General features: G+C 66.4%; 2 protein-coding genes across 2 annotated transcripts; both read left to right on the plus strand.

The window, feature by feature from the left end:
* Positions 1-7,642: 7,642 nt before the first annotated feature.
* Positions 7,643-9,621, plus strand: LOC131086333 (C-type lectin domain family 2 member D11-like). The gene is made up of 4 exons (XM_058029295.1): positions 7,643-7,970; positions 8,934-9,115; positions 9,316-9,416; positions 9,507-9,621. Exons 1-4 carry the CDS (start codon positions 7,643-7,645, stop codon positions 9,619-9,621), a joined length of 726 nt encoding a protein of 241 aa, XP_057885278.1.
* Positions 9,622-12,824: 3,203 nt separating this feature from the next.
* Positions 12,825-14,803, plus strand: LOC131086334 (C-type lectin domain family 2 member D11-like). Its single transcript, XM_058029296.1, has 4 exons — positions 12,825-13,152; positions 14,116-14,297; positions 14,498-14,598; positions 14,689-14,803. Exons 1-4 carry the CDS (start codon positions 12,825-12,827, stop codon positions 14,801-14,803), a joined length of 726 nt encoding a protein of 241 aa, XP_057885279.1.
* The last annotated feature ends 1,184 nt before the right edge of the window (positions 14,804-15,987 follow it).

The following is a 15,987-nucleotide window of genomic DNA, read 5'->3' on the forward strand; positions in this document are numbered from 1 at the left end:
CTCTGGCTGCCTTTATTGAGACACTCGAGCACCGCGGCCACCGGCGCTGCTCGCTCCGCCCACGCTGCTCGCTCCGCCCGCGCTGCTCGCTCCGCCCGCGGTGCTCGCTTCCTCGTCGTTGCTCGCTTTCTCCTCGTTGCTCCCCGTCGTCGTCGTTCCTCGCTCCGCCCGCGGTACTCATTTCGCCCGCGGTGATCGCTTCCTCGTCGTTGCTCGCTCCGCCCGCGGTGCTCGCTTCGTCGTCGGTGCTCGCTTCGTCGTCGGTGCTCGCTGCGCCCGGGGTGCTCGCTTTCTCCTCGTTGCTCCCCTTCGCCGTCGTTCCTCGCTCCGCTCGCGGTGCTCGCTCCGTCCGCTCTGCTCGCTTCCTCGTCGGTCCCCGCTCGGGCAGCGGAGCCTGCTGCGCCCGCTGTGCTCACTTCGGCGTCGTTGCTCGCTTCGTCGTCGATGCTCGCTTCCTCGTCGTTGCTCGCTCCGCCCGCGGTGATTGCTTCGTCGTCGGTGCTCGCTTCGTCGTCTTTGCTCGCTCCGGCAGCAGTGATCACTTCGTCGTCGTTGCTCGCTTCGTCGTCGGTGCTCGCTTCCTCCTCGTTGCTCCCCTTCGTCGTCGTTGCTCGCTCGGCCCGCGGTGCTCGTTTCGCCCGCGGTGATCGCTTCCTCGTCGTTGCTCGCTCCGCCCGCGGTGATTGCTTCGTCGTCGTTGCTCGCTTCGTCGTCGGTGCTCGCTTCCTCCTCGTTGCTCCCCTTCGTCGTCGTTGCTCGCTCCGCCAGCGGTGCTCGTTTCGCCCGCGGTGATCGCTTCCTCGTCGTTGCTCGCTCCGCCCGCGGTGCTCGCTTCGTCGTCTTTGCTCGCTCCGGCAGCAGTGATCACTTCGTCGTCGTTGCTCGCTTAGTCGTCGTTGCTCCTCTTCGTCGTCGTTGCTCGCTCCGCCCGCGGTGCTCGTTTCGCCCGCGGTGATCGCTTCCTCGTCGTTGCTCGCTCCGCCCGCGGTGATTGCTTCGTCGTCGGTGCTCGCTTCGTCGTCTTTGCTCGCTCCGGCAGCAGTGATCACTTCGTCGTCGTTGCTCGCTTAGTCGTCGTTGCTCGCTTCCTCCTCGTTGCTCCCCTTCGTCGTCGTTGCTCGCTCCGCCCGCGGTGCTCGCTTCGTCGTAGGTGCTCGCTTCCTCGTCGTTGCGCGCTCCGCCCGCTTTGCTCGCCGCTTCGTCGTCGTTGCTCGCTCCGCCCGCGGTGATCTCTTCGTCGTCGTTGCTCGCTTCCTCCTCGTTGCTCCCCTTCGTCGTCGGAGCTCGCTCCGCCCGCGGTGCTCGCGTCGTCGTCAGTGCTCGCTTCCTCGTCGTTGCGCGCCCCGAACGCGGTGCTCGCTTCGTCGTCCTTGCTCTCTTCGTCGTCAGTGCTCGCTTCCTCGTCGTTCCTCGCTCCGCCCGCGGTGATCTCTTCGCCGTCGGTGCCCGCTGCGCCCGCGGTGCCGGCGGTGCTCGCCCCACCCGCGCGAGCGAGGTCTGCCCAGCGTGAAGAGGAGCAGGACAGAGCGGTTTTGCTGGCCCCGGGCACCTGGCCAGGCCCAGCCCAGCCCAAGAATGCCTGCGAGAATTCACTGTTTAGAGGCCCAGACGCAGCTTCCCCGGCGCTGCGCTTCTTCACCAGCTTCAACGACGCCAGCGCTCAGCACCGGCGTTTCGGCACAGGAGGGACGTGACACCTCCCTGTCTCTGCCCCCGCCCCTGGCTGCACTCCCCAGCCCGGCCCGCGATTCTTTCCCGCACGCTGATGGCTCACAACTGGAAACCCCTCCCTCACGGACACCGGCTTAAAATGCGGCGGCAGCGACCGTGGCCGGTGGGCTGTGTCGGGATCAGTTCGTGTCGGTCCGGAGCGGCGGGCGGCACCCGGAGCTCAGAGGCGGCTGCAGCCCAGGTGGGACCCGCGGTCGGTTCTGCCCCAGCTCGGGGCTCGCTGTGGGCGGAGGGGGGCGCGGTGAGGGCCGGGGGGATTCTGCCGAGTTCCCGGTGCCGGCTTCCCCCGTGTGCCCCCTGCGCTGGGATCGCAGCCGAGGGAGCGGCTGCCCGCGCTCTCCTCCTTGCCCGGATGGCCGGCATGGAGCCGGTGCCGCGGCAGCGATGGCTCATCGCGGCTGCTCTCGCTAGGACGGAGGCGGCTGCTCCGTGCCCGGCACCGTTCCCGCCCGTGCGGCGCCGGGCTCGGGGCCGCTGCTCGGGCGGGAGGTGTCCGTGCCCGGCTCGGGGCTGGCACGGCATGAACTTGAACCCAGTGCCTCAGAGCCCAAAGCGCTGCAGGCGCCGGGTGCGGGCACAAAGCGGCGCATGCAGCCTGCTCCGGGGCCGAGGCTTCTCGGCGCTGCGCTCTGTGCCGGGAGCCGCTCCGTGTGCCCAGGCAGGGAGCCGCGGCGGCGGCCGTGCCGGCGCTCGGTGTGCCCGGGCTCCGAGGCGCCGGGCCAGGGAATCATGCGGGGCACAATGGTGAGCAGCCCGGGGCTGCTGCTTCTCGCCCCTCGGCAGGCGGACTCCGAGCCGCAGCTGCCCCGGGCCAGCAGCAGCCGGCAGCTCGCAGGCGCTCTCAGCGCCCGGCCCGGCACGGAGCTGGGCTGCAGCGGCTGCAGAGCCACAGGGGCCGCGGCTGCGGCCACCGCAGAGCTCCCGGAGGCTGCGCTTGTCTCCGCACCTGCTGCCGCACCTCTGGGCAGCGGCGACAGCGCAGCCACAGCTGCCACCGCCCTCCTGAGCCCCCGCACGGCCGGCACCAGCAGCGACCTCTCACCGTGTCCCTTTCAGGGTGCCATCAGCGCGGCTGCAAAGCTGTTCCCGAGGCCGAGCTCCCAAAAGAACTGTCAGCATTCCTGATGTCTCGAGAGCAAGGTGCTGCTTCTTCCAGCCAGAGAGATGACACCTCTGAGCAGAAGAAGAGAGAGTTCTGCTCCATGAGAGGAGTTGAGAATGAGCATCTCCAGGAGGAACCAGCAGCCGCACTTCCACACTTGCCTGGGGCCCAAGAAGCCTCTTGGCATAAGCAGGGGGATGCCACTTGTGAGCGTGCAGTGAGTGCAGATGTGGAGAATGGATTCTGCACCAGGGACGGGAGTGTGAGGGAGCCCCTGGCTCCCCAGGGCACAGCAGCAATGGGCAATGAACAGAGAGGGAACCTCAGAAGATTCCTGGGTGAGTACAGGGCCACCTCTGTGGCCTCTAGGCAGGGGCCCGTGTCCCCTCCCAAGGCCAGGGCTGGCAGGTGTGTGGCTGTTTCCCGATGTCTGGAAGAGGCCTCGTGCTCTGCTGGGCCCCATCCGTGGCTGGAAGCAAGAGCCCCAGCTGCCCCCAAGGCTGTGCAGTTCTCCTGCTGCAGCCTGTGCCCACAGCTGTGTCCCTGCCTGTGCCCACAGCTGTGTCCCTGCCTGTGGCCAGGCTCTTGGCTCTCTGGCTGCCAGCTGAGGGAGGCCCACACTGCCTCAGGGCTCCCTGCTCTGCTCCCTGGCCGTGGGCTGAGCAGATTGCAGGGCCGGCTCTGCTTCTGGCAGCCAGCAGCTCTTTCCTGCTCCAGGTGAACGGTTCAGGTGCCATCCCGTGGGCACGGCGGTGCTGATTCTGCTGCTCCTGGTGCTGGTGCTGGCTTTGGGGGCGGCCTTGGCTGTGCTGGCAGGTAAGGGAGGGGCAGCAGCCTGGGCCCAGCCCCTCGGGGCAGAGCGGGCTCCCTGCTCCCTGCACAGGGGAATCCTCAGAGCTTCTCCTCTTCCCCCTGCAGCACCACAGGTTCCAGTCACACCTGCGACACCGCAGTTGGTTCTGGGCTGTCCCCGTGGCTGGGTGGGCTACAATGGGGTCTGCTACTACTTCTCACGGGATTACAGCACGTGGGAGCAGGGTCAGAAACGGTGCTCCGAGCTCAATGCCTCCCTGGCCATTGCCCAGGATGAGGAGGCCATGGTGAGTGAGGGGCTGCGGGCGCTGTGGGGCGGCTGAGGGCAGCCTGGGGACGCTCCTGGGCCGGGCTCGGTGCTCGCAGGGCCGGGGCTGCAGCCCTGGGCCGGGGCCTTGCAGGGAAGGAGCCCCGGCGTGCGGGGGCAGCCCCGGGCACGTGTCCCCCCGAGGGGCCAGGGCAGCTCCCACTCCTCTCTCCCGGGCAGGATTTGCTCTTCCGCCTCCGCGGGAAGGTCGATTTCTGGCTCGGGCTGCGCAGACGGGGCGAGCGCCTGCACTGGGGGGACGGCAGCAGCTACAGCTCCCGGTGAGTGCCGGGGAGCCGGGCAGGGCCTGGGGGCACAGGGGCACAAGGGCTTCCCCTGGCAGCCAGCACTGCCTCTGCTCCTCCCTGCAGGGTTCCTGTCCTTGGCACTTCCGAGTGTGTGTACCTGGCTGACGATAAATTCAGGAGTGAGTTCTGCTCCAATGAGCGGCCGTATGTCTGCAGCAAGGCCCAAGCTCCCCTGTAACAAGGGCTGTACAAAGGACCTTCTCCACACTGGGCTGTGCCAGCTTCACCTCTGAGCCTAGCACAGCGCTGTCCTTCCTCAGCTGCGCCCTGTGCCTTGCACTTGCTCTCAGGGTCACCTCAGTGCCTCTTCATCCCCAGTGCCAGCGCTGGGCTGGGGCTGCAAAGGAAAAGTCTCTGCAATCCATCCTGCCACCGATGCTGCCTGCAGTGAGGGCATTGCCCTCACGATACAACAAGCCCTAGTGGGGAATCCAAATTGGCCTGGGGTCTTGGAAATCATCACCAACTGGCCAGAATGGGACAGTTTTGGACTGTTTTTGGAAGAGGAGGAAGAACTGCTGACACGTGCTAAGCAGGAATCCAACTTTCAGCATCAGGCGCCTGACTGTGGAGAATAGTCTGTTGTCTGTCTGTCTGTCTGCTGGGAAGGATCTGACTGTCCTTCTGTGGGAGGAATCCCAGGGTGGAGCAGGACAAGGATTTGCCTCTCCGAGGGAGAAGCAGTGACATGACGTGACTGTAACCCCCATGCCTCTGTGCCGCTGTGTGGGGAGGAGGGAGGAGGAAGGAGAGGGAATTGGGGATAAAGTGAAGCCTAGGAAGGAGAGAACAGTGTGGGGAAGGTGCATTTTTAAGATTTGTCGTGCTTCTCATTCCCTTGTTCTGATTTGTTTGACAATAAATTCAATTAAAAATAATGTCCCTAGTCCGGGCCTGTTATGCCCATGATGGTTGAGAGATCTCTGGCTGCCTTTATTGAGACACTCGAGCACCGCGGCCACCGGCGCTGCTCGCTCCGCCCACGCTGCTCGCTCCGCCCGCGCTGCTCGCTCCGCCCGCGGTGCTCGCTTCCTCGTCGTTGCTCGCTTTCTCCTCGTTGCTCCCCGTCGTCGTCGTTCCTCGCTCCGCCCGCGGTACTCATTTCGCCCGCGGTGATCGCTTCCTCGTCGTTGCTCGCTCCGCCCGCGGTGCTCGCTTCGTCGTCGGTGCTCGCTTCGTCGTCGGTGCTCGCTGCGCCCGGGGTGCTCGCTTTCTCCTCGTTGCTCCCCTTCGCCGTCGTTCCTCGCTCCGCTCGCGGTGCTCGCTCCGTCCGCTCTGCTCGCTTCCTCGTCGGTCCCCGCTCGGGCAGCGGAGCCTGCTGCGCCCGCTGTGCTCACTTCGGCGTCGTTGCTCGCTTCGTCGTCGGTGCTCGCTTCCTCGTCGTTGCTCGCTCCGCCCGCGGTGATTGCTTCGTCGTCGGTGCTCGCTTCGTCGTCTTTGCTCGCTCCGGCAGCAGTGATCACTTCGTCGTCGTTGCTCGCTTCGTCGTCGGTGCTCGCTTCCTCCTCGTTGCTCCCCTTCGTCGTCGTTGCTCGCTCGGCCCGCGGTGCTCGTTTCGCCCGCGGTGATCGCTTCCTCGTCGTTGCTCGCTCCGCCCGCGGTGATTGCTTCGTCGTCGTTGCTCGCTTCGTCGTCGGTGCTCGCTTCCTCCTCGTTGCTCCCCTTCGTCGTCGTTGCTCGCTCCGCCAGCGGTGCTCGTTTCGCCCGCGGTGATCGCTTCCTCGTCGTTGCTCGCTCCGCCCGCGGTGCTCGCTTCGTCGTCTTTGCTCGCTCCGGCAGCAGTGATCACTTCGTCGTCGTTGCTCGCTTAGTCGTCGTTGCTCCCCTTCGTCGTCGTTGCCCGCTCCGCCCGCGGTGCTCGTTTCGCCAGCGGTGATCGCTTCCTCGTCGTTGCTCGCTCCGCCCGCGGTGATTGCTTCGTCGTCGGTGCTCGCTTCGTCGTCTTTGCTCGCTCCGGCAGCAGTGATCACTTCGTCGTCGTTGCTCGCTTAGTCGTCGTTGCTCGCTTCCTCCTCGTTGCTCCCCTTCGTCGTCGTTGCTCGCTCCGCCCGCGGTGCTCGCTTCGTCGTAGGTGCTCGCTTCCTCGTCGTTGCGCGCTCCGCCCGCTTTGCTCGCCGCTTCGTCGTCGTTGCTCGCTCCGCCCGCGGTGATCTCTTCGTCGTCGTTGCTCGCTTCCTCCTCGTTGCTCCCCTTCGTCGTCGGAGCTCGCTCCGCCCGCGGTGCTCGCGTCGTCGTCAGTGCTCGCTTCCTCGTCGTTGCGCGCCCCGAACGCGGTGCTCGCTTCGTCGTCCTTGCTCTCTTTGTCGTCAGTGCTCGCTTCCTCGTCGTTCCTCGCTCCGCCCGCGGTGATCTCTTCGCCGTCGGTGCCCGCTGCGCCCGCGGTGCCGGCGGTGCTCGCCCCACCCGCGCGAGCGAGGTCTGCCCAGCGTGAAGAGGAGCAGGACAGAGCGGTTTTGCTGGCCCCGGGCACCTGGCCAGGCCCAGCCCAGCCCAAGAATGCCTGCGAGAATTCACTGTTTAGAGGCCCAGACGCAGCTTCCCCGGCGCTGCGCTTCTTCACCAGCTTCAACGACGCCAGCGCTCAGCACCGGCGTTTCGGCACAGGAGGGACGTGACACCTCCCTGTCTCTGCCCCCGCCCCTGGCTGCACTCCCCAGCCCGGCCCGCGATTCTTTCCCGCACGCTGATGGCTCACAACTGGAAACCCCTCCCTCACGGACACCGGCTTAAAATGCGGCGGCAGCGACCGTGGCCGGTGGGCTGTGTCGGGATCAGTTCGTGTCGGTCCGGAGCGGCGGGCGGCACCCGGAGCTCAGAGGCGGCTGCAGCCCAGGTGGGACCCGCGGTCGGTTCTGCCCCAGCTCGGGGCTCGCTGTGGGCGGAGGGGGGCGCGGTGAGGGCCGGGGGGATTCTGCCGAGTTCCCGGTGCCGGCTTCCCCCGTGTGCCCCCTGCGCTGGGATCGCAGCCGAGGGAGCGGCTGCCCGCGCTCTCCTCCTTGCCCGGATGGCCGGCATGGAGCCGGTGCCGCGGCAGCGATGGCTCATCGCGGCTGCTCTCGCTAGGACGGAGGCGGCTGCTCCGTGCCCGGCACCGTTCCCGCCCGTGCGGCGCCGGGCTCGGGGCCGCTGCTCGGGCGGGAGGTGTCCGTGCCCGGCTCGGGGCTGGCACGGCATGAACTTGAACCCAGTGCCTCAGAGCCCAAAGCGCTGCAGGCGCCGGGTGCGGGCACAAAGCGGCGCATGCAGCCTGCTCCGGGGCCGAGGCTTCTCGGCGCTGCGCTCTGTGCCGGGAGCCGCTCCGTGTGCCCAGGCAGGGAGCCGCGGCGGCGGCCGTGCCGGCGCTCGGTGTGCCCGGGCTCCGAGGCGCCGGGCCAGGGAATCATGCGGGGCACAATGGTGAGCAGCCCGGGGCTGCTGCTTCTCGCCCCTCGGCAGGCGGACTCCGAGCCGCAGCTGCCCCGGGCCAGCAGCAGCCGGCAGCTCGCAGGCGCTCTCAGCACCCGGCCCGGCACGGAGCTGGGCTGCAGCGGCTGCAGAGCCACAGGGGCCGCGGCTGCGGCCACCGCAGAGCTCCCGGAGGCTGCGCTTGTCTCCGCACCTGCTGCCGCACCTCTGGGCAGCGGCGACAGCGCAGCCACAGCTGCCACCGCCCTCCTGAGCCCCCGCACGGCCGGCACCAGCAGCGACCTCTCACCGTGTCCCTTTCAGGGTGCCATCAGCGCGGCTGCAAAGCTGTTCCCGAGGCCGAGCTCCCAAAAGAACTGTCAGCATTCCTGATGTCTCGAGAGCAAGGTGCTGCTTCTTCCAGCCAGAGAGATGACACCTCTGAGCAGAAGAAGAGAGAGTTCTGCTCCATGAGAGGAGTTGAGAATGAGCATCTCCAGGAGGAACCAGCAGCCGCACTTCCACACTTGCCTGGGGCCCAAGAAGCCTCTTGGCATAAGCAGGGGGATGCCACTTGTGAGCGTGCAGTGAGTGCAGATGTGGAGAATGGATTCTGCACCAGGGACGGGAGTGTGAGGGAGCCCCTGGCTCCCCAGGGCACAGCAGCAATGGGCAATGAACAGAGAGGGAACCTCAGAAGATTCCTGGGTGAGTACAGGGCCACCTCTGTGGCCTCTAGGCAGGGGCCCGTGTCCCCTCCCAAGGCCAGGGCTGGCAGGTGTGTGGCTGTTTCCCGATGTCTGGAAGAGGCCTCGTGCTCTGCTGGGCCCCATCCGTGGCTGGAAGCAAGAGCCCCAGCTGCCCCCAAGGCTGTGCAGTTCTCCTGCTGCAGCCTGTGCCCACAGCTGTGTCCCTGCCTGTGCCCACAGCTGTGTCCCTGCCTGTGGCCAGGCTCTTGGCTCTCTGGCTGCCAGCTGAGGGAGGCCCACACTGCCTCAGGGCTCCCTGCTCTGCTCCCTGGCCGTGGGCTGAGCAGATTGCAGGGCCGGCTCTGCTTCTGGCAGCCAGCAGCTCTTTCCTGCTCCAGGTGAACGGTTCAGGTGCCATCCCGTGGGCACGGCGGTGCTGATTCTGCTGCTCCTGGTGCTGGTGCTGGCTTTGGGGGCGGCCTTGGCTGTGCTGGCAGGTAAGGGAGGGGCAGCAGCCTGGGCCCAGCCCCTCGGGGCAGAGCGGGCTCCCTGCTCCCTGCACAGGGGAATCCTCAGAGCTTCTCCTCTTCCCCCTGCAGCACCACAGGTTCCAGTCACACCTGCGACACCGCAGTTGGTTCTGGGCTGTCCCCGTGGCTGGGTGGGCTACAATGGGGTCTGCTACTACTTCTCACGGGATTACAGCACGTGGGAGCAGGGTCAGAAACGGTGCTCCGAGCTCAATGCCTCCCTGGCCATTGCCCAGGATGAGGAGGCCATGGTGAGTGAGGGGCTGCGGGCGCTGTGGGGCGGCTGAGGGCAGCCTGGGGACGCTCCTGGGCCGGGCTCGGTGCTCGCAGGGCCGGGGCTGCAGCCCTGGGCCGGGGCCTTGCAGGGAAGGAGCCCCGGCGTGCGGGGGCAGCCCCGGGCACGTGTCCCCCCGAGGGGCCAGGGCAGCTCCCACTCCTCTCTCCCGGGCAGGATTTGCTCTTCCGCCTCCGCGGGAAGGTCGATTTCTGGCTCGGGCTGCGCAGACGGGGCGAGCGCCTGCACTGGGGGGACGGCAGCAGCTACAGCTCCCGGTGAGTGCCGGGGAGCCGGGCAGGGCCTGGGGGCACAGGGGCACAAGGGCTTCCCCTGGCAGCCAGCACTGCCTCTGCTCCTCCCTGCAGGGTTCCTGTCCTTGGCACTTCCGAGTGTGTGTACCTGGCTGACGATAAATTCAGGAGTGAGTTCTGCTCCAATGAGCGGCCGTATGTCTGCAGCAAGGCCCAAGCTCCCCTGTAACAAGGGCTGTACAAAGGACCTTCTCCACACTGGGCTGTGCCAGCTTCACCTCTGAGCCTAGCACAGCGCTGTCCTTCCTCAGCTGCGCCCTGTGCCTTGCACTTGCTCTCAGGGTCACCTCAGTGCCTCTTCATCCCCAGTGCCAGCGCTGGGCTGGGGCTGCAAAGGAAAAGTCTCTGCAATCCATCCTGCCACCGATGCTGCCTGCAGTGAGGGCATTGCCCTCACGATACAACAAGCCCTAGTGGGGAATCCAAATTGGCCTGGGGTCTTGGAAATCATCACCAACTGGCCAGAATGGGACAGTTTTGGACTGTTTTTGGAAGAGGAGGAAGAACTGCTGACACGTGCTAAGCAGGAATCCAACTTTCAGCATCAGGCGCCTGACTGTGGAGAATAGTCTGTTGTCTGTCTGTCTGTCTGCTGGGAAGGATCTGACTGTCCTTCTGTGGGAGGAATCCCAGGGTGGAGCAGGACAAGGATTTGCCTCTCCGAGGGAGAAGCAGTGACATGACGTGACTGTAACCCCCATGCCTCTGTGCCGCTGTGTGGGGAGGAGGGAGGAGGAAGGAGAGGGAATTGGGGATAAAGTGAAGCCTAGGAAGGAGAGAACAGTGTGGGGAAGGTGCATTTTTAAGATTTGTCGTGCTTCTCATTCCCTTGTTCTGATTTGTTTGACAATAAATTCAATTAAAAATAATGTCCCTAGTCCGGGCCTGTTATGCCCATGATGGTTGAGAGATCTCTGGCTGCCTTTATTGAGACACTCGAGCACCGCGGCCACCGGCGCTGCTCGCTCCGCCCACGCTGCTCGCTCCGCCCGCGCTGCTCGCTCCGCCCGCGGTGCTCGCTTCCTCGTCGTTGCTCGCTTTCTCCTCGTTGCTCCCCGTCGTCGTCGTTCCTCGCTCCGCCCGCGGTACTCATTTCGCCCGCGGTGATCGCTTCCTCGTCGTTGCTCGCTCCGCCCGCGGTGCTCGCTTCGTCGTCGGTGCTCGCTTCGTCGTCGGTGCTCGCTGCGCCCGGGGTGCTCGCTTTCTCCTCGTTGCTCCCCTTCGCCGTCGTTCCTCGCTCCGCTCGCGGTGCTCGCTCCGTCCGCTCTGCTCGCTTCCTCGTCGGTCCCCGCTCGGGCAGCGGAGCCTGCTGCGCCCGCTGTGCTCACTTCGGCGTCGTTGCTCGCTTCGTCGTCGGTGCTCGCTTCCTCGTCGTTGCTCGCTCCGCCCGCGGTGATTGCTTCGTCGTCGGTGCTCGCTTCGTCGTCTTTGCTCGCTCCGGCAGCAGTGATCACTTCGTCGTCGTTGCTCGCTTCGTCGTCGGTGCTCGCTTCCTCCTCGTTGCTCCCCTTCGTCGTCGTTGCTCGCTCGGCCCGCGGTGCTCGTTTCGCCCGCGGTGATCGCTTCCTCGTCGTTGCTCGCTCCGCCCGCGGTGATTGCTTCGTCGTCGTTGCTCGCTTCGTCGTCGGTGCTCGCTTCCTCCTCGTTGCTCCCCTTCGTCGTCGTTGCTCGCTCCGCCAGCGGTGCTCGTTTCGCCCGCGGTGATCGCTTCCTCGTCGTTGCTCGCTCCGCCCGCGGTGCTCGCTTCGTCGTCTTTGCTCGCTCCGGCAGCAGTGATCACTTCGTCGTCGTTGCTCGCTTAGTCGTCGTTGCTCCCCTTCGTCGTCGTTGCCCGCTCCGCCCGCGGTGCTCGTTTCGCCCGCGGTGATCGCTTCCTCGTCGTTGCTCGCTCCGCCCGCGGTGATTGCTTCGTCGTCGGTGCTCGCTTCGTCGTCTTTGCTCGCTCCGGCAGCAGTGATCACTTCGTCGTCGTTGCTCGCTTAGTCGTCGTTGCTCGCTTCCTCCTCGTTGCTCCCCTTCGTCGTCGTTGCTCGCTCCGCCCGCGGTGCTCGCTTCGTCGTAGGTGCTCGCTTCCTCGTCGTTGCGCGCTCCGCCCGCTTTGCTCGCCGCTTCGTCGTCGTTGCTCGCTCCGCCCGCGGTGATCTCTTCGTTGTCGTTGCTCGCTTCCTCCTCGTTGCTCCCCTTCGTCGTCGGAGCTCGCTCCGCCCGCGGTGCTCGCGTCGTCGTCAGTGCTCGCTTCCTCGTCGTTGCGCGCCCCGAACGCGGTGCTCGCTTCGTCGTCCTTGCTCTCTTCGTCGTCAGTGCTCGCTTCCTCGTCGTTCCTCGCTCCGCCCGCGGTGATCTCTTCGCCGTCGGTGCCCGCTGCGCCCGCGGTGCCGGCGGTGCTCGCCCCACCCGCGCGAGCGAGGTCTGCCCAGCGTGAAGAGGAGCAGGACAGAGCGGTTTTGCTGGCCCCGGGCACCTGGCCAGGCCCAGCCCAGCCCAAGAATGCCTGCGAGAATTCACTGTTTAGAGGCCCAGACGCAGCTTCCCCGGCGCTGCGCTTCTTCACCAGCTTCAACGACGCCAGCGCTCAGCACCGGCGTTTCGGCACAGGAGGGACGTGACACCTCCCTGTCTCTGCCCCCGCCCCTGGCTGCACTCCCCAGCCCGGCCCGCGATTCTTTCCCGCACGCTGATGGCTCACAACTGGAAACCCCTCCCTCACGGACACCGGCTTAAAATGCGGCGGCAGCGACCGTGGCCGGTGGGCTGTGTCGGGATCAGTTCGTGTCGGTCCGGAGCGGCGGGCGGCACCCGGAGCTCAGAGGCGGCTGCAGCCCAGGTGGGACCCGCGGTCGGTTCTGCCCCAGCTCGGGGCTCGCTGTGGGCGGAGGGGGGCGCGGTGAGGGCCGGGGGGATTCTGCCGAGTTCCCGGTGCCGGCTTCCCCCGTGTGCCCCCTGCGCTGGGATCGCAGCCGAGGGAGCGGCTGCCCGCGCTCTCCTCCTTGCCCGGATGGCCGGCATGGAGCCGGTGCCGCGGCAGCGATGGCTCATCGCGGCTGCTCTCGCTAGGACGGAGGCGGCTGCTCCGTGCCCGGCACCGTTCCCGCCCGTGCGGCGCCGGGCTCGGGGCCGCTGCTCGGGCGGGAGGTGTCCGTGCCCGGCTCGGGGCTGGCACGGCATGAACTTGAACCCAGTGCCTCAGAGCCCAAAGCGCTGCAGGCGCCGGGTGCGGGCACAAAGCGGCGCATGCAGCCTGCTCCGGGGCCGAGGCTTCTCGGCGCTGCGCTCTGTGCCGGGAGCCGCTCCGTGTGCCCAGGCAGGGAGCCGCGGCGGCGGCCGTGCCGGCGCTCGGTGTGCCCGGGCTCCGAGGCGCCGGGCCAGGGAATCATGCGGGGCACAATGGTGAGCAGCCCGGGGCTGCTGCTTCTCGCCCCTCGGCAGGCGGACTCCGAGCCGCAGCTGCCCCGGGCCAGCAGCAGCCGGCAGCTCGCAGGCGCTCTCAGCACCCGGCCCGGCACGGAGCTGGGCTGCAGCGGCTGCAGAGCCACAGGGGCCGCGGCTGCGGCCACCGCAGAGCTCCCGGAGGCTGCGCTTGTCTCCGCACCTGCTGCCGCACCTCTGGGCAGCGGCGACAGCGCAGCCACAGCTGCCACCGCCCTCCTGAGCCCCCGCACGGCCGGCACCAGCAGCGACCTCTCACCGTGTCCCTTTCAGGGTGCCATCAGCGCGGCTGCAAAGCTGTTCCCGAGGCCGAGCTCCCAAAAGAACTGTCAGCATTCCTGATGTCTCGAGAGCAAGGTGCTGCTTCTTCCAGCCAGAGAGATGACACCTCTGAGCAGAAGAAGAGAGAGTTCTGCTCCATGAGAGGAGTTGAGAATGAGCATCTCCAGGAGGAACCAGCAGCCGCACTTCCACACTTGCCTGGGGCCCAAGAAGCCTCTTGGCATAAGCAGGGGGATGCCACTTGTGAGCGTGCAGTGAGTGCAGATGTGGAGAATGGATTCTGCACCAGGGACGGGAGTGTGAGGGAGCCCCTGGCTCCCCAGGGCACAGCAGCAATGGGCAATGAACAGAGAGGGAACCTCAGAAGATTCCTGGGTGAGTACAGGGCCACCTCTGTGGCCTCTAGGCAGGGGCCCGTGTCCCCTCCCAAGGCCAGGGCTGGCAGGTGTGTGGCTGTTTCCCGATGTCTGGAAGAGGCCTCGTGCTCTGCTGGGCCCCATCCGTGGCTGGAAGCAAGAGCCCCAGCTGCCCCCAAGGCTGTGCAGTTCTCCTGCTGCAGCCTGTGCCCACAGCTGTGTCCCTGCCTGTGCCCACAGCTGTGTCCCTGCCTGTGGCCAGGCTCTTGGCTCTCTGGCTGCCAGCTGAGGGAGGCCCACACTGCCTCAGGGCTCCCTGCTCTGCTCCCTGGCCGTGGGCTGAGCAGATTGCAGGGCCGGCTCTGCTTCTGGCAGCCAGCAGCTCTTTCCTGCTCCAGGTGAACGGTTCAGGTGCCATCCCGTGGGCACGGCGGTGCTGATTCTGCTGCTCCTGGCGCTGGTGCTGGCTTTGGGGGCGGCCTTGGCTGTGCTGGCAGGTAAGGGAGGGGCAGCAGCCTGGGCCCAGCCCCTCGGGGCAGAGCGGGCTCCCTGCTCCCTGCACAGGGGAATCCTCAGAGCTTCTCCTCTTCCCCCTGCAGCACCACAGGTTCCAGTCACACCTGCGACACCGCAGTTGGTTCTGGGCTGTCCCCGTGGCTGGGTGGGCTACAATGGGGTCTGCTACTACTTCTCACGGGATTACAGCACGTGGGAGCAGGGTCAGAAACGGTGCTCCGAGCTCAATGCCTCCCTGGCCATTGCCCAGGATGAGGAGGCCATGGTGAGTGAGGGGCTGCGGGCGCTGTGGGGCGGCTGAGGGCAGCCTGGGGACGCTCCTGGGCCGGGCTCGGTGCTCGCAGGGCCGGGGCTGCAGCCCTGGGCCGGGGCCTTGCAGGGAAGGAGCCCCGGCGTGCGGGGGCAGCCCCGGGCACGTGTCCCCCCGAGGGGCCAGGGCAGCTCCCACTCCTCTCTCCCGGGCAGGATTTGCTCTTCCGCCTCCGCGGGAAGGTCGATTTCTGGCTCGGGCTGCGCAGACGGGGCGAGCGCCTGCACTGGGGGGACGGCAGCAGCTACAGCTCCCGGTGAGTGCCGGGGAGCCGGGCAGGGCCTGGGGGCACAGGGGCACAAGGGCTTCCCCTGGCAGCCAGCACTGCCTCTGCTCCTCCCTGCAGGGTTCCTGTCCTTGGCACTTCCGAGTGTGTGTACCTGGCTGACGATAAATTCAGGAGTGACAACTGCTCCCATGAGCGGCCGTATGTCTGCAGCAAGGCCCAAGCTCCCCTGTAACAAGGGCTGTACAAAGGACCTTCTCCACACTGGGCTGTGCCAGCTTCACCTCTGAGCCTAGCACAGCGCTGTCCTTCCTCAGCTGCGCCCTGTGCCTTGCACTTGCTCTCAGGGTCACCTCAGTGCCTCTTCATCCCCAGTGCCAGCGCTGGCCTGGGGCTGCAAAGGAAAAGTCTCTGCAATCCATCCTGCCACCGATGCTGCCTGCAGTGAGGGCATTGCCCTCACGATACAACAAGCCCTAGTGGGGAATCCAAATTGGCCTGGGGTCTTGGAAATCATCACCAACTGGCCAGAATGGGACAGTTTTGGACTGTTTTTGGAAGAGGAGGAAGAACTGCTGACACGTGCTAAGCAGGAATCCAACTTTCAGCATCAGGCGCCTGACTGTGGAGAATAGTCTGTTGTCTGTCTGTCTGTCTGCTGGGAAGGATCTGACTGTCCTTCTGTGGGAGGAATCCCAGGGTGGAGCAGGACAAGGATTTGCCTCTCCGAGGGAGAAGCAGTGACATGACGTGACTGTAACCCCCATGCCTCTGTGCCGCTGTGTGGGGAGGAGGGAGGAGGGAGGAGAGGGAATTGGGGATAAAGTGAAGCCTAGGAAGGAGAGAACAGTGTGGGGAAGGTGCATTTTTAAGATTTGTCGTGCTTCTCATTCCCTTGTTCTGATTTGTTTGACAATAAATTCAATTAAAAATAATGTCCCTAGTCCGGGCCTGTTATGCCCATGATGGTTGAGAGATCTCTGGCTGCCTTTATTGAGACACTCGAGCACCGCGGCCACCGGCGCTGCTCGCTCCGCCCACGCTGCTCGCTCCGCCCGCGGTGATCGCTCCGCCCACGCTGCTCGCTCCGCCCGCGGTGCTCGCTTCCTCGTCGTTGCTCGCTTTCTCCTCGTTGCTCCCCGTCGTCGTCGTTCCTCGCTCCGCCCGCGGTACTCATTTCGCCCGCGGTGATCGCTTCCTCGTCGTTGCTCGCTCCGCCCGCGGTGCTCGCTTCGTCGTCGGTGCTCGCTTCGTCGTCGGTGCTCGCTGCGCCCGGGGTGCTCGCTTTCTCCTCGTTGCTCCCCTTCGCCGTCGTTCCTCGCTCCGCTCGCGGTGCTCGCTCCGTCCGCTCTGCTCGCTTCCTCGTCGGTCCCCGCTCGGGCAGCGGAGCCTGCTGCGCCCGCTGTGCTCACTTCGGCG

The sequence above is a fragment of the Melospiza georgiana genome, chromosome 8 (genome assembly GCF_028018845.1).
Source record: "Melospiza georgiana isolate bMelGeo1 chromosome 8, bMelGeo1.pri, whole genome shotgun sequence".
In the NCBI taxonomy this organism is placed as follows: domain Eukaryota; kingdom Metazoa; phylum Chordata; class Aves; order Passeriformes; family Passerellidae; genus Melospiza; species Melospiza georgiana.

What these genes read in the sequence shown, in the direction of transcription:
- LOC131086333 (XM_058029295.1), top strand. Translation starts at nt 7,643, where the DNA reads ATGCGGGGCACAATGGTGAGCAGCCCGGGGCTGCTGCTTCTCGCCCCT. An exon ending in CCCAGGATGAGGAGGCCATG is followed by an intron (nt 9,116 to 9,315) that starts GTGAGTGAGGGG and finishes TCTCCCGGGCAG; the next exon opens with GATTTGCTCTTCCGCCTCCG. An exon ending in GGCAGCAGCTACAGCTCCCG is followed by an intron (nt 9,417 to 9,506) that starts GTGAGTGCCGGG and finishes TCCTCCCTGCAG; the next exon opens with GGTTCCTGTCCTTGGCACTT.
- LOC131086334 (XM_058029296.1), top strand. Translation starts at nt 12,825, where the DNA reads ATGCGGGGCACAATGGTGAGCAGCCCGGGGCTGCTGCTTCTCGCCCCT. An exon ending in CCCAGGATGAGGAGGCCATG is followed by an intron (nt 14,298 to 14,497) that starts GTGAGTGAGGGG and finishes TCTCCCGGGCAG; the next exon opens with GATTTGCTCTTCCGCCTCCG. An exon ending in GGCAGCAGCTACAGCTCCCG is followed by an intron (nt 14,599 to 14,688) that starts GTGAGTGCCGGG and finishes TCCTCCCTGCAG; the next exon opens with GGTTCCTGTCCTTGGCACTT.